Below are 13,704 nucleotides of genomic sequence, written 5' to 3' on the forward strand. Positions count from 1 at the left end.
CTCCCGGCCCGCCGGGCCCGCCCCGCCCCGTGGCGCCTGACCCGGAGCCGCTCGGCCGCGCTGACGCTGCCTTGTCCCGCCATGGCTCCCAAGGGCGGCCCCGGCGGCCGGCAGCAGTCCGAGGAGGATCTGCTGCTCCAGGACTTCAGCCGCAACCTCTCGGCCAAGTCCTCCGCGCTCTTCTTCGGCAACGCCTTCATCGTCTCCGCCATCCCTATCTGTGAGCGGGCGAGGGCGGGCGGCCGCCGTGAGGGGTGCTGAGGGGAGAGGGGGATCAGCAGCCATGGGGGGAGCAAAATACCCTGGGAGAGGGAGATCAGCAACCTTGGGGGGAGCAGAATACCGTGGAAGAGGGGGATCAGCAGCCCCAGAGGAGATCAGGAGGCTCAGGAGAGGGATCAGGGCTCCCCACTGCCCACCGCGGGCTCTGTCCCGCTGCCCGCGGCAGATCCCGGGGCCTCTGCTCCGAGCGAGCCCCGGCGGATCCTGGCTCCGGGCAGTGTCGGGTCCTGGTTCTGAGCGTGTGGGATCCTGGCTCCGGGCCGTATCGGGTGCTGGTTCCAGCCGTGTCGGATCCTGGTTCCGAGCCGTATCGGATCCCAGCTCCGGCCGTGTCGGATCCTGGCTCCGGGCCGTATCGGGTCCCGGTTCCAGCCCTGTCGAGTGCTGGTTCCGAGCCGTGTCAGGTCCAAGTTCCGGCCCTATCGGATCCCGGTTCCGGCCGTGTTGGGTCTCAGTTCCGGCCGTGTCGCGTGCTGGTTCCAGTCCTGTCAGATCCTGGTTCTGAGTCGTGTCAGATCCCGGTTCCAGCCGTGTCGGGTCCCGGTTCCAGCCGTGTCGCGTACTGGTTCCAGCCCTATCGGATCCCGGTTCCAGCCGTGTCGGGTCCCGGTTCCGAGCCGTGTTGGGTCCCGGTTCCAGCCCTATCGGTTCCCGGTTCCGTGTTCGGTGCCGGTTCCGGCCGGCAGGGCAGCATCACTGACGTGTCGCCGCAGCAGCGCTGCCCGCAGGCTCGGCCGTGCTCTCACAGAGCCCCTTCCAGCCACGCGCAAAGCTCATTTCCCCCTTCCAAAGTACTTTCAATGCAGTTGAAAGAGCCCCGAGTGATTTTGGAGGAGTTGGCTTTGCTCAGCCAGAGACTGTGGAATTACAGAGCTCAGATCCTCTATGGGTCTCCAGTATGGGGCGTTTTTCTTGGAGAGAAACTGCTTCAAGTATCGTTGTTCTTTTTTTTTTTTAAGGGCTTTATTGGAGAATATGGCATATGGATCTTGTTCAGTCTGCAGTCCTGTACAGCGTCATGACCCTCATCAGTACCTATCTCGTGGCTTTTGCATATAAAAACGTCAAGTTTGTCCTCAAACACAAGTAAGTTTGGTGCCTCTTTGAATTTATCATTTAATAATTGAACAAAACTGCCATTTACTACTGTAGTTTTTTATTAATGAGAATGCCTGAAATGTTACTCCAAAACATATTTTCCAAACTTATTTTTAGAAGTATCTCCTAATTGGTTTCTCTTGTTCTCTTGTAATTATAGTCAAATCTTGTCAGTTAAGAGTATGGTGAAATAGTAAATCCACCATCGTGCTCCCTGGGTATCACCACAAATTATGTTTAAATTATAAATTATTTTAGGTATTAGATGTGAATTATATTACTAATTCTTATCCCTTCACCTTGACAAAACTGTCGGGTATCTTGGCTAAGTTGTATTCTTCACTGTGCATAAAACTTGCTGTAATGCCAGGGCTGGGCTGTGGGGTTTTTTCCTTTCTGAAGTGTGACACGAGTGGTGGTACTTACAGAGTAGCCCAGAAAAGAGAAGATGCTGTTTCCAAGGAGGTGACTCGCAAGCTGTCTGAGGCGGACAACAGGAAGATGTCCCGCAAGGAAAAGGATGAAAGGTGATCTCTCTGTCCTCCTCCTCCCCCTTGTTGTAGGAGGGCCTTAAATGTCTTGGAGGCTCTGGGTGGGGCAGTAGGGACTGTGCTTGCACTGTTTTTCTGTATTCTGGGAAGCAGCAGCTGCAGGGTAGCTCGTGGTTCAGCTTTTGAGGTGAGTTGTCAAGGGAGGGTCTCAGATGCACTCGGTGTTAGAGGGAATCCCCACTGGGACTGTGCAGGAGGGGAGCTTGGGAGCCAAACTCTGTGTCTTCTGGAAAAACTACTGCACACTTCGTCATGTGGGTGTGCAGGATATCCCCATCCCTGGCAGTGCCCAAGGCCAGGCTGGACAGGGCTGGGAGCAGCCTGGGACAGTGGGAGGTGTCCCTGCCATGGCAGGGGTGGAGTGGGATGAGCTTGAAGGTCCCTCCAACCCAAACCATTCCAGGATTCTGTGATAGCCATTGATTTAAATATATCTGAAATTTTATCTCCATTTGCTCCTAGGATTCTGTGGAAGAAAAATGAAGTTGCAGACTATGAAGCAACCACTTTCTCCATCTTCTACAACAACACCCTCTTTCTGGTGCTGGTTATCATCGCTTCCTTTTTCGTGCTGAAGAACTTCAACCCCACTGTGTATCCTTTATCCCCACCCTGGAACCCCCACAGCCCCGCTCCTGTCGGCTGTCACCACTGGCTGTGGTTGTCCTGTGGGCTGTGGCATTCCTCTCTTGGTACCTGCAGCTCATGGTTAGTACAGCAGCTTAGAATGTTGAAACAAAAATAAGAGTTTACCAAACTAAAGTCTCCCAATTAAAGTCCCTTAAAACATGAGATGTTTTCAGCATATTGCTTGGACAGTGTATAAGAATTCTCCTGGCTTTGCCATTTCCATTGTAATTTTGGAGTGAGGACACAGCTCAGTTTCCTGCAAACACTGTGTCAGTGTTGGGTGCCAGGAGCTCTTCCCTGACAGGATGCTTCAGCTCCAGTAGCTCACAAGTAAAAAGTTTTGTTCCTGAAGGATATTAGTTTTGCCAACAGGGCAGTTAATTCAAGGTCTGTATTCATAAAACTCCTAAGAGAACAGGCTGAACCTTATGGGTGCCTTAATTCTGAAGGTGAGTTCTGAAGCTGTGTTTGCAATATTCCAGTTTTAAAACTCCAGAGAAAGATCATTTTGATTCCTTCCTTTTCATAAAACTCCTACCAAATGTTGTGTACCAAAGAAAGATCTTGACAATTCCTTAACCTGTTCCCTACAGAAACTACATCCTTTCTATCAGTGCTTCCTCAGGACTGATTGCTCTGCTGTCCACGGGCTCCAAGTAGACACAAAACCCTCAGCAGTTCCTGAGAGAGGCTTCAGCTGCCATGAAAATGGCTAAGGGTGGAATAGGAATATTTTTGGTTTTTAGCATGAGGAAAACGTGGGGAGGGTTTGAATCCAAAATGGTTGAATTGTATTTACTTTTGGTATCTTTACATGGTATTTGATATTGGAGTTACTCAGTTTTTTTTTACTTAGCAAGGAGAGGGAGTGGGGTGTGTGAGCTGTGAGCAGACATCCTCTTTCTGCAGCTCCACCCTGGGGACAATCCATTTATCATTGTAACTTGAAAAGTTGTAATTAAAAGGAGCTTTTTTTGCCATTTGATTCCTTGTATTTTCACTCTTCATTTTTTAAAAACCAGGGATTTTCATGTCTAGGTTTGTCAACTCTTTCTGCTTCCAGAAGAGAGGAGACATCTACAAGCTAATATATTCCTTGGAAGCACTCCTCATTTCTGAGTAACATGGAGTCAGGACAAAACCTGAATCTCCTAGGAAAACACTTTTGAAGTGGTTTGAATGCACTTTTTTTTCCATTAATCTTCAAAGTTGTAAATAAATAAAAAACCCTGCCAGTCTCCCTGCACAGCTTAAGAAAAATGCTTTAGCTGGCTCTTCATAATGGGTTTATCAGACAATCCTGTGCCTTATTTTCTGGCTACCACTGGAGCAGCTGTTCACTTAAATGCCAAACTCTACTGATACTAATGGAATTCTAGTTCCAGATCCTGCCATTACAGACTTGGGATCCTAAAGAGAGAAGAGAGAGAAAGTTTTTAATCAGATTTAATGTAACAATTACTCTGCTAATCTTGGCTTCAATAAGATTAAATGGAAAATAGAGTAAAATGGAGAGAATGTGATGAGCAGGAGACAGTAATGGCTCTATTTCTGACAAATTCAAGTACTTTTGCTCGTTTAATACTCTTTATTAACTGTTTTCTCTCAAAATACATGGATTTCTCTTTATCCCTTCTGCCTGACTATTCAGCACTGGAAGGACACATTCCCTAAACTTGCTGCCTGCCTTGGCCAGTTTCCCTTTCCTTGGCCTCCCTTCTTATAAGGGATATAATTGCTGGGTTTTAGCTGAGTATTTAGCTCACATAGAGCAGATTTTTAACAGCCCTCTCCAAAATCCAGAGCCCAGCTCAAAGCCAGGCTGGCTCCTCTGGGAGCAGCAGGACTTTGATGTTGCTGTTTCTGCTCTGTTGCTCTCAGAGCCCCCAGAGCTGAACTGAAAGCCTTGAACAGACAATGTTATACTCACTTTCCTGGCAGGGCTTTAGCAGGTGTATTCCCCAGGAAATCTGCTGTCTGCAGAGTGCTTGGAAGCAGCACTTTCTTCTGCCATTACTGTCGGCTCACTGAGTCTTTTATTACCAGCTTTTCATCTTCTCTTAAGGCTTTTTTGGTATTGACAGTTGCTGAGGCCTGGAGCTTAGCATGTCACAATTTTCCTGGAGAGGGAACATTGAGCACTGACAGCCTGAAACAAAAGCAGGTGGGTGGGTGGGGTGGGATGTATTCTGCAAAAATCCTAATCTTGAGCTTTCACAGAAAAGTTTGGGCCTTTTTTTTTTGGTTGGCATTTGGATTTTTGTTCACTTTTTCAGTTTGGGTTTTTTTGTTCTTTAGGAGGCAGTGTTTGGTTTTTCCCTTGCAATCCCCACTACAAGCTGCAATGATAAATAAAAAATTCATTATAAAACATTGAAATTATATTTCTCTAGTCTAATGCTGAGGGTTAACCTGAAGCAGGGCTGCTGCTCAGCCCCACATTGCCCTCAGAGCCTGTAAGGGACAATGCCATCTCCTCAATTAAAGTTGAGACTTGATCTAGTTTTAATACATTACTAGATTCCCAAGTACATGAGAAGGGGAAGAGAGAACATTAAATTATACCTCCAGGGGGAGGAAAAGGAATTAGTCTGTTACTGGGAGGATAATTATATTAAATTAATAAAGCTGTTAACTGTGAAATGGTTGAAGCTCTGTAAAAATTAACAGGAGTTAGTGGTAATGCAGCAGTGGGGATGTTCCCAGGGCAGGGCAAGGTGGGCTCCACCCCAGCTGGCTGGGACTGGCAGTGTCACCCGGGGAGGCTGGGGACAGCTGCACTGGGCTCCTTCCAGGCCAGATCACAGAACATGGCTTAGAAAGGAGCTTAAATCCCACCCAGCCCCACCCCTGCCATGGCAGGGACACCTCTCACTGCCCCAGGCTGCTCCAACCCCAATGTCCAACCCCAATGTCCAACCTGGCTCTGGGCACTGCCAGGGATCCAGGGCCTGCCCACCCTCCCAGGGAGGAATTCCTTCCCAAAATCCCATCTGATCCAGGAACTCCAGAATCTCATCCATCCCTGTCAGGCCAGGACAGGCCAGACCTTACCTGGGACTGCTGTGCTCCTTGGGGACTGAGGGCCAGCAGCACCTTGGGGCCAGCCCAGCTCCCTGCTGTCCCTCCTGGGCACAGCTGGAACATTCCCTGGGCACAGCTGGAACATTCCCTGGGGAACATCACCCCCATCCTCAGCAGAAGGCCCTGCTGCTGGCCCAGAACAGCTCCAGTGTCAGTAACGGGTCTGCAGCTCTCAGGGTAGATGCACAAAATGCTTTTATTGTGTCCAAGCAGAATTCCAGTCAGACCGCATTTCTCATGTACAGCAGGAGTCATTTACACACACCACAGCTTCAAATACAGGAGGAGAGCACTCGGGTGTGGGGAGCTGCTCACCTGGCCCAGGTGAGTGCAGCAGGGGGGAGTACAAGGGTCCTACAAATACTGTACAGAGCTGTGTCCCAGCAGGGACGGGAGAAATACAGACTGCAATCAGAGGAGCATGGTACAGAGCAAATCCTTGGGAAGGTACAATGTGGGCTTGAGCTGGGCAAATCCAGATGTAAATTCTTCCTGTCAACTCCTGTAAATGCTCACAAAAATCTGTTTAAAATGTGTCTGCATTTACTTATCCCCGGTTCCAAAGCAAGTGGAAGCAGGTGTAGCCTTTTGGAGTACATACCTGATTGTTCCTGCAGCTCTTAGCAGCTATATATTGTATATATTTAGAGTATCTAGATCCTTAAAAGCTCCTGAATATTGAAATTTGCAGTAGCTCTGTCTACAAGCAGGCAGAAGTAGAGGCAGGTTTCTATAGATGCAAAACCCAATATTTAATCATGGCTTTCTTGTCTTAAGGTTTATGGAGAAGTAGAACTTTGCAGAGCTGTCGTGCTCAGTAACCTGACATGCGTGTTTGGGCTTCCTAGCACTGCTCCAGGAGCACTCCACAGCTGGAACAGCTGTAAAATTAGGAGCTGAACTATCTACTTGCTAACTAGTTCTCTGTCTCACAGCCTTTATTCAACTACAAAGAAATCCTAGAGCTTATATTCAGCATAAAAAAGCAATGTTTGAGCTTGCCCCTTCCATCTGTTAACCTGAAGAAACTTTATAGTTGAGATTTCCCAAACATGGTTTTATTAAAACCTGAAGTTGTATCTGGCTTTTCTTCATTGAAAAAATAGATCTGTACATCCTTCTTTAATTACCAAGTACCTGAAGGTTATAAATTATTTCTTTTTTTTTTTTTTGCTTTACAAGTGTTTGTCACAGCACAAGCATGAGGTGCAAAGAGTAAAGTAAAAATTAATGAACTCGGTCAAGAAGGTAAGAAAATACAAGGTTATTCCTGGTTAGAAGAGAGATCAACTGTGCTTTTAAATTCACTGCAGAGTAGTAGCAAGAGCACACATCTCGAAGGATCCAGTGACAGTAGACACCGAGCAGCAAGTGCTGAATGATTCTCATGAGAGTAATTCAGGGCTGTACTGGAGTACAGAGCACTTCTAAACCATGCAGTCCAGGAAATTCATGCATTGCATTAGGATCTGTAGTCCTTCTTGCTGTAGGGCTTGTTGCCCAGGATATTATCTATTTCATTTACAATATGGGATGTCATCTTTGGAAGGACCTGGGGTGGAAGAAAGCGATGCTTAATTGAGATAGTTCCAAAATGAAACCTAGATTTTATCAAAGTACATTTCCTCTGGGCTTTTTGTGTGACAGATATTAAGCATTCATCTAATAACTTTCTCCCTTAAAAGAAAAACCTCTGGAGGATCTTTACTCAGTGAGAGAATCACAGCAAAGCCTCTCAGCTTTGTGCGTGGAATATTGCTTGGCTGCACTGGGACACGAGCTGGTGGCAAGGACTGCAGAGGCAGCTCTGACTGGGGAAAAACAACAGGGAATAATTAAGGAGGGTGCAGGTGACATGTGGCAGCACATAATCTGTCACAACATGCCCTGGACTCACTCGCATTTTCAGGTGCATGACAACTGCTGATGCCACCCTTGTGTCACTGGACATGTCTGCAATGCCCCAAAAGGTGCTAAGCCATGGTGACAGCAGGGATGGGCCTGATGAGGGTGCATGAATGGAGCTGAGAGACAGAACCCTGTGCTGAGAGAAGGGGGGTGCTGAGGTCTGGGGTGTCTCCCTGCACTCACCTGGATGGCTCCGAGGTTCTCAATCAGCTGCTCGGGGTTGGAGGATCCCAGGAGGACAGAGCTCACCCCCTCATTCCTCAGGCACCATGCTGGGAACAAAGGCACAAGGTGGTCAGGACACAGGGGGGCTCACAGGGCCTTGCTGCAGTCCCTGGTGTTTGACAGAGCCTCTGTCTCTTCTTGGCAATAATCTCATTCTCTGTCTCAGCTTTGCTCCTCTGGCACTATCCAGAGGAAGATGCACAGATCAAATATCAAACCCCACAAATCTTCCAGGATCCTGAGCCTGCTCCCTGCCCCAGCACTTCTCTGGCTGTGGGGTTTGGATTTTCCCCATCACAAGGACTCACTGCAGGGATGTTGAACCAGGGATCACCTTTCTGACAGACATGTGGTATTTTACAGCCTCAGCTCTCAGCAGCATGGAGGGAATTATTAAAAAAAAACCCCAGATCTCATTTAGAACAGCATTATCTTGCCTGCCAGCCCAGCACCATAAAGGTGATGGCTTCATGGAGAGGGGATATCCAGGGGAACAGGGAGGTGGGACCCCTGGGGATGCCCAGGACACTCTGACCCTGTCAGTCACAGCCTGGTGCTGCTGCTGGAAACAATCCTGTTTTAATTATTTCTTACCCAGAACAGCTGTGGCTGCCCCTGCATCCCTGGGAGTGTCCCAGGCCAGGCTGGACAGCTTTGGAGCAACTTGAGCTAGTGGAACCCCATGGCAGGGGCTGGAACAAAATGGGCTCTAAATTCCTTTCTACCCCAAACCCCTGCGGGATCAAAAATTTTTGACACATTTTAAACAACAAACACATCTCCAGCTGCAGGCCCAGCCCAAACCACGGTGGAAAGGGAGCAGATTTCCTGTGTTAGCCTTTGGCAGCTGTGAGGCACCCACCAACAGCCAGCTGTGGCAGCGTGCAGCCCAGGCGCTCGGCGATGGGGGACAGGTCCTTCAGCTTCCCCTGCTGCTTCCTGCCCTCCTCGCTGATGATCTTCTCCTTCAGCCACTGGTAGCACTGCAGGGCAATCACAGCACATCAGGCTGTCAGCTTTCAGCCTCCAAAGTGGGGAGTTTAAGGTGATTTGTAATTATAATCTATAAATAGCAGCACTTGGTCCAGCCCAGAAGGTCGTGGGGCTGAGTAACACAAAGCTGGGCTACCCAAAGCAATTAGGGCAGGACCAGAATGTCTCCTGTTGTCCTCAGCTCTCTGGCTTTATTCTCACTACAGAACCTGGAATCTCCCCAGTTTTCTTTTTGGATCCCATAACTCTCAATAAGAATAAAATCAGGATAATTGTGGAGAATCCACAATTAGTTGTGGCGACACCAGAATCCCAAAACCTGTTAGAGAGGGCAGCAGCCCATGGGTGTTCAGTGGGCTTGCCCTTGGCCTGGGGGTCTCTGGGGGGATCCTGGGGGGCTGAGCACCCCCATGGCCCAGGCTGGTACCCAGGGAAACGATGTCCAAGCCTGTTGGACCTACGTGGTTCAGGGGGCTGCAAGTGGCAGCAGCTGCATCCATTCAGGCTTGGACTCTGTGACCTTGGAGGTCCTTTCCAACCTTAAAATTCCAGGGTTAACATCAGTGAGGAGCCTGGAGCCCCACAGAGCCCCTGGCTCGTGGTGATGTCCCTCAGGGCAGGGTGGGGACAGCAGCCCCCTGCAGCCCCCAGACCTGCCCCAAGCCCCCTGAGCTCCCTGCGTGGGGAGCCTGGGCTGGCTCTAACCCAGATTCTGCTGCTCTTTGGAGTGTGGTTGCCAGAGAAACCAAGCTGATCCATGCAAGCAGAGCCCTCCTTCTCACGAGGGAGCCCTTTCCCCTTTGTTGTTTTCCTGCCCTGACAAAAGCAGCACAACTCAAAGGTGCCCCAGAAATACCTTGAGTGAAGCCCTTGAGCTTTCAGGGACCCCGTTGCCATATTTCCCTGAGATGATCCCACAGGCCAGGGGAGACCACGTCATTGCTCCCACCCCTGCAGAGAGAACAGAAAAAGGGCTTTGAGGGGAGTGGGACAGATCAGAGCTGTAGCAAAAATACAGCTTCCACTCAAAACCTAAAGCAAGAGCAAACTGGTGGCTGCTTGTTTCTGCTGCCACGGGCAGCAACGCTCAGCTGACCCTGCAGGAATGTGCTGCTGATGCCCTGAAGGATTTATTTCACTTAATGGACCACATGAATCTCAGAGGGCAAGGAGCAGCCAAGCCAATTAATACTTAATATGTTCATTAACGTACTTTAGTTATTAACAGATAATATTAAGCAATCCATCAGAGGCACAGTAAGCTGGTTTTTCTTTTGGGTCACTATAAGATAGAGACTTGGCTTTGTCACAGGTCCCACCTGCAGGCCCTGGCCATCTTGCCCTCCATTTCTCTCTGGGAATGCCCCAGCCAGAAGGCCCAGCAGGCTCAGCCTCACCGATTTTGTGGTAGAGCTCTGGCAGCTGCACCTCCACCTTCTCCCTCTGGAACAGATGGTACTCGGCCTGCTCACACACGGGGGGGATCATGTTGAACTGCCTGGCCACAGAGTAGGCTTCCTGCAGAGGGCAACCAGGGAGAAAACCCTTCAGAAAATGAAAATATCTGCAGGACACGCCAGGCCATGTTCTAGGAGGGTACAGGAGATGGCCAAGGCCAGGGCAAGTGGCACCAGAAGGATGCTGCAATGCTGGCATCTCCTGGACTCACAGCCTGGTTTGGGACATTAGAGCCCATCTCATTCCACCCCCTGCCATGGGTGATATCAAACTGAAGGGCTTGCCTTCAGTCAAACCAAAGTGACACAAACCCAAACAAACCACCCAAACCCCCACACGTCAGCCCATCTTCTCCTAATTAGCACTGGGCTCATTCTGGGACAGCCTTTTAAATTACTTGAGGTGGAAAGCCTGGATGGAGAGGAACCCAGTGTGCCCCGGGTTACCATGCCATGACCTCTGTGGCCCTCACCATCACCTCCATGCTCCTCCATGACCTCCACATGCCTCACCATGATCTCCATGGCCCCACCATGACCCCCAAGCTCCTCACCATGACCCCCAGGCAGGCTCCTCACCATGATCTCCATGGCCCACCATGACCCTCACCATGATCTCCATGGCCCCCAGGCCCCTCACCATGATCTCCATGGCCCCACCATGACCCTCACCATGATCTCTACGGCCCTACCATGACCCTCACCATGATCTCCATGGCCCACCATGACCCTCACCATGATCTCCATGGCCCCCAGACCCCTCACCATGATCTCCATGGCCCACCATGATCTCCATGGCCCACCATGACCCTCACCATGATCTCCATGGCCCCCAGACCCCTCACCATGATCTCCATGGCTCACCATGACCCTCACCATGATCTCCACGGCCCACCATGACCCTCACCATGATCTCCATGGCTCACCATGACCCTCACCATGATCTCCATGGCCCCACCATGACCCTCACCATGATCTCCATGGCTCACCATGACCCTCACCATGATCTCCATGGCCCCACCATGACCCTCACCATGATCTCCATGGCCCACCATGACCCTCACCATGATCTCTACGGCCCTACCATGACCCTCACCATGATCTCCATGGCGCTCCAGCGGGACGTGCCCCAGTACATGGCCATGCCCTGGTTGATCACATGTGTCATCGCCCGCACGATTTCTGAAGGAGAGCAAAGCACAAAAAGGAGTGTGAGAAGGGCCCAGAGGCCACATTTCCACCAAGCCCACTCCCAAACACCCCACACTGACAGTCCTGAGCACACTCCTGCTCTGCTCTCCTGCCCAGGGGTGGCTGGAAAAGCATTTTCAGTGCAAACATCGAGACACTGACCCTGCAGCTGGGTAAAAACTGCTTTTCCCACCTGGCTCCTGCCTTCCACGGCCTTAGGAGGACATTTCCTCCTAAACGGAACACAAGAGGGCAGCACAGTGGAAAAATAAACTTCAAAATAAATTCCTTTTTTTTTTTTTTTTTAATTTGCTTCCTGAAAGCACATATCTGGGTCTGCCTCTCTTTACCAGGGACAAAGCTGCAAGAATGGCTGATTGAACCTGACTCCACCGAGGGCCCTGTCACCCTCAGGTGTCACCTCTGCACCACAGCAGTGCCCTGGTCCCCATTGCTGCTCTCTGGGATGTGGAAGCTTCCAAGGCCACACACACCAGGACAGGATCTTGAATTTCACCCCTCAGACCTCCCTGCCTGCCTGGGGGGGTGAAAAAACCCTCGAGAACTTGAGTTTAAAGGAATCCCAGACCGGGTTGGGTTGGAAGGGATGTTAAAACTCACCCAGTGCCACCCTGTCCTGGGCAGGGACACCTCCCACTGTCCCAGGCTGCTCCAGCCCTGTCCAGCCTGGCCTTGGGCACTGCCAGGGATCCAGGGGCAGCCCCATCTGCTCTGGGCACCTGTGCCAGGGATTTCCCCAACTCCCAGGGGAATTCCCAATATCCCATCTCCAACCCTGCCCTGTGTCACAGTCCCCATGAGCAGCCAAGCCCTGCCCTGGCTGTGGTGACAAACTCTGTTTCTGACAGGGCTGCAGCAGGGACACGACCACTGCCCACAGAATGGGGAAATGAGCTGAGCTCACATGGGAAGTGACAGAAAGCAGCTGCTGCCTGTGGCACCCCATGGTCAGCGGGCACTGCACCCACCCCAGCAGCTCTGAGCACCCAAAGCCCTCTGAGGGGCTGCCCTGGAGCCTGCAGTGCCCAGAGCACCCTGAGGATGAGGGGCAAGGTGAGGGCTGCAGGCACTGCTGCCCCGAGCCCACCAGGGCTCTGCCCTCTCACCCTGCTTATGGCAGGGGAGCAGGAGCCTGGCACAGAGCAGCTCCAGTGCCAGCCTGGGCACTGCTGGGACCCTCCTGCAGGCTCCATGCATAACCCACAGGGCTGCTCTGACACACAGACCTGCCTCCGACCCAAACACAAACCCGCTTTATCCGAGGCAATGAGGGAAAGAAGTAAAAACCCCAGAGGGCGTTAAAGCCAGCACTGGCGTGTAAAGGAAACTTCCAGGTCTTCCTGAAAAACACCAATTCATTTCAGTGAAGTGTAAATATAGAATCAAAGACTGGTTGATTCTAAGGTCCTGGTAAAGGACCTTAAAGATCTTCTTCTTCCAACCCTTGCTGTGAGCAGGGACACCTTCCACCTGACCAGGGCTCCAGAATTCAATTATGAGCAATTGCAAGCTGCTCCATCTGAATATTTAATTAAAATTTGTTTTTCATTTCCTACCACCATCAGCCTAAGCCTGTAAGTGATCCTTCCCTTCCTCCCTCCCTCCCTCCTCAGCAGCTTCTCCCTGGGTTTAGTTTTCTATTTTTGCCCTGCCACCATTTCAGAGTTTTGGAAAACATTTCGTCACACGCCTCTTACACATCTCAGCCTAGGGTTGTTTTCACTTCTCCAGCCTCTACTCCTTTCAAAAAAACTCCTAAGTCAACTCAGAAACTGTATATAAATATATTTATACACATACATCTCCTTGTTGAGAGAGCCAGGGGACAGCAATGGGATTTGGGAAGGGCACAGGCCCACATCTCTTGTCCTGCCAGCTGGATGCCCAAATGGCAGCACTCAAGAACAGGAACTGTTTTTTTTTTTAAGATAAATCAATGCTTCAAATCCCAACACCAGCCCCTGGCACCATAACAATAATAACTCTGGGGTAGGATAAAGTTCCCTGGTAGGAACCTTGCCACCTTCCCTCCCTGTGTGGCTGCTGGACACGCGTGGGCACCTGGCTCTGTGACACTGGGGACACACCAGGGACGCTCCTCTCCCCTGCTGGAAGAGCCCCTTGGGATGAAGGACAAGCCCTGCCTGCCCACTGTGGGGCGAGATCTTCATCCCAAGGAACAGAGCACACAGGAGTTGTGGAGAGGACGGAGCCATGCCACCGGCCATGCCCTGAGCAGGGACTGGGCTGGCAGAGGGTGGCAG

At 50.7% G+C, this 13,704-nt stretch overlaps 2 protein-coding genes across 2 annotated transcripts in view; one reads left to right on the plus strand and one right to left on the minus strand.

Annotated features, from left to right (window-relative positions):
• Window positions 1–34: 34 nt before the first annotated feature.
• Window positions 35–3,546, plus strand: SSR3 (signal sequence receptor subunit 3). The gene is made up of 5 exons (XM_066556461.1): window positions 35–220; window positions 1,242–1,368; window positions 1,809–1,907; window positions 2,394–2,525; window positions 3,155–3,546. The coding sequence occupies exons 1-5, from the start codon at window positions 82–84 to the stop codon at window positions 3,219–3,221; spliced, it is 564 nt and encodes a 187-aa protein (XP_066412558.1). The 5' UTR covers window positions 35–81; the 3' UTR covers window positions 3,222–3,546.
• A 2,277-nt stretch (window positions 3,547–5,823) lies between these two features.
• The window catches only part of KCNAB1 (potassium voltage-gated channel subfamily A regulatory beta subunit 1), a 43,428-nt gene continuing 35,547 nt past the window's right edge, over window positions 5,824–13,704 (minus strand). The window contains exons 9-14 of the mRNA XM_066556613.1: window positions 11,325–11,410; window positions 10,169–10,289; window positions 9,628–9,722; window positions 8,641–8,761; window positions 7,737–7,825; window positions 5,824–7,197 (exon numbers count right to left, since the gene is read on the minus strand). Coding sequence (XP_066412710.1) covers window positions 7,108–7,197; window positions 7,737–7,825; window positions 8,641–8,761; window positions 9,628–9,722; window positions 10,169–10,289; window positions 11,325–11,410 — 602 coding nt within the window. The 3' untranslated portion in view covers window positions 5,824–7,107. The remainder of the gene's footprint in view (window positions 7,198–7,736; window positions 7,826–8,640; window positions 8,762–9,627; window positions 9,723–10,168; window positions 10,290–11,324; window positions 11,411–13,704) is intronic.

The sequence above is a fragment of the Molothrus aeneus genome, chromosome 10 (genome assembly GCF_037042795.1).
Source record: "Molothrus aeneus isolate 106 chromosome 10, BPBGC_Maene_1.0, whole genome shotgun sequence".
In the NCBI taxonomy this organism is placed as follows: Eukaryota; Metazoa; Chordata; class Aves; order Passeriformes; family Icteridae; genus Molothrus; species Molothrus aeneus.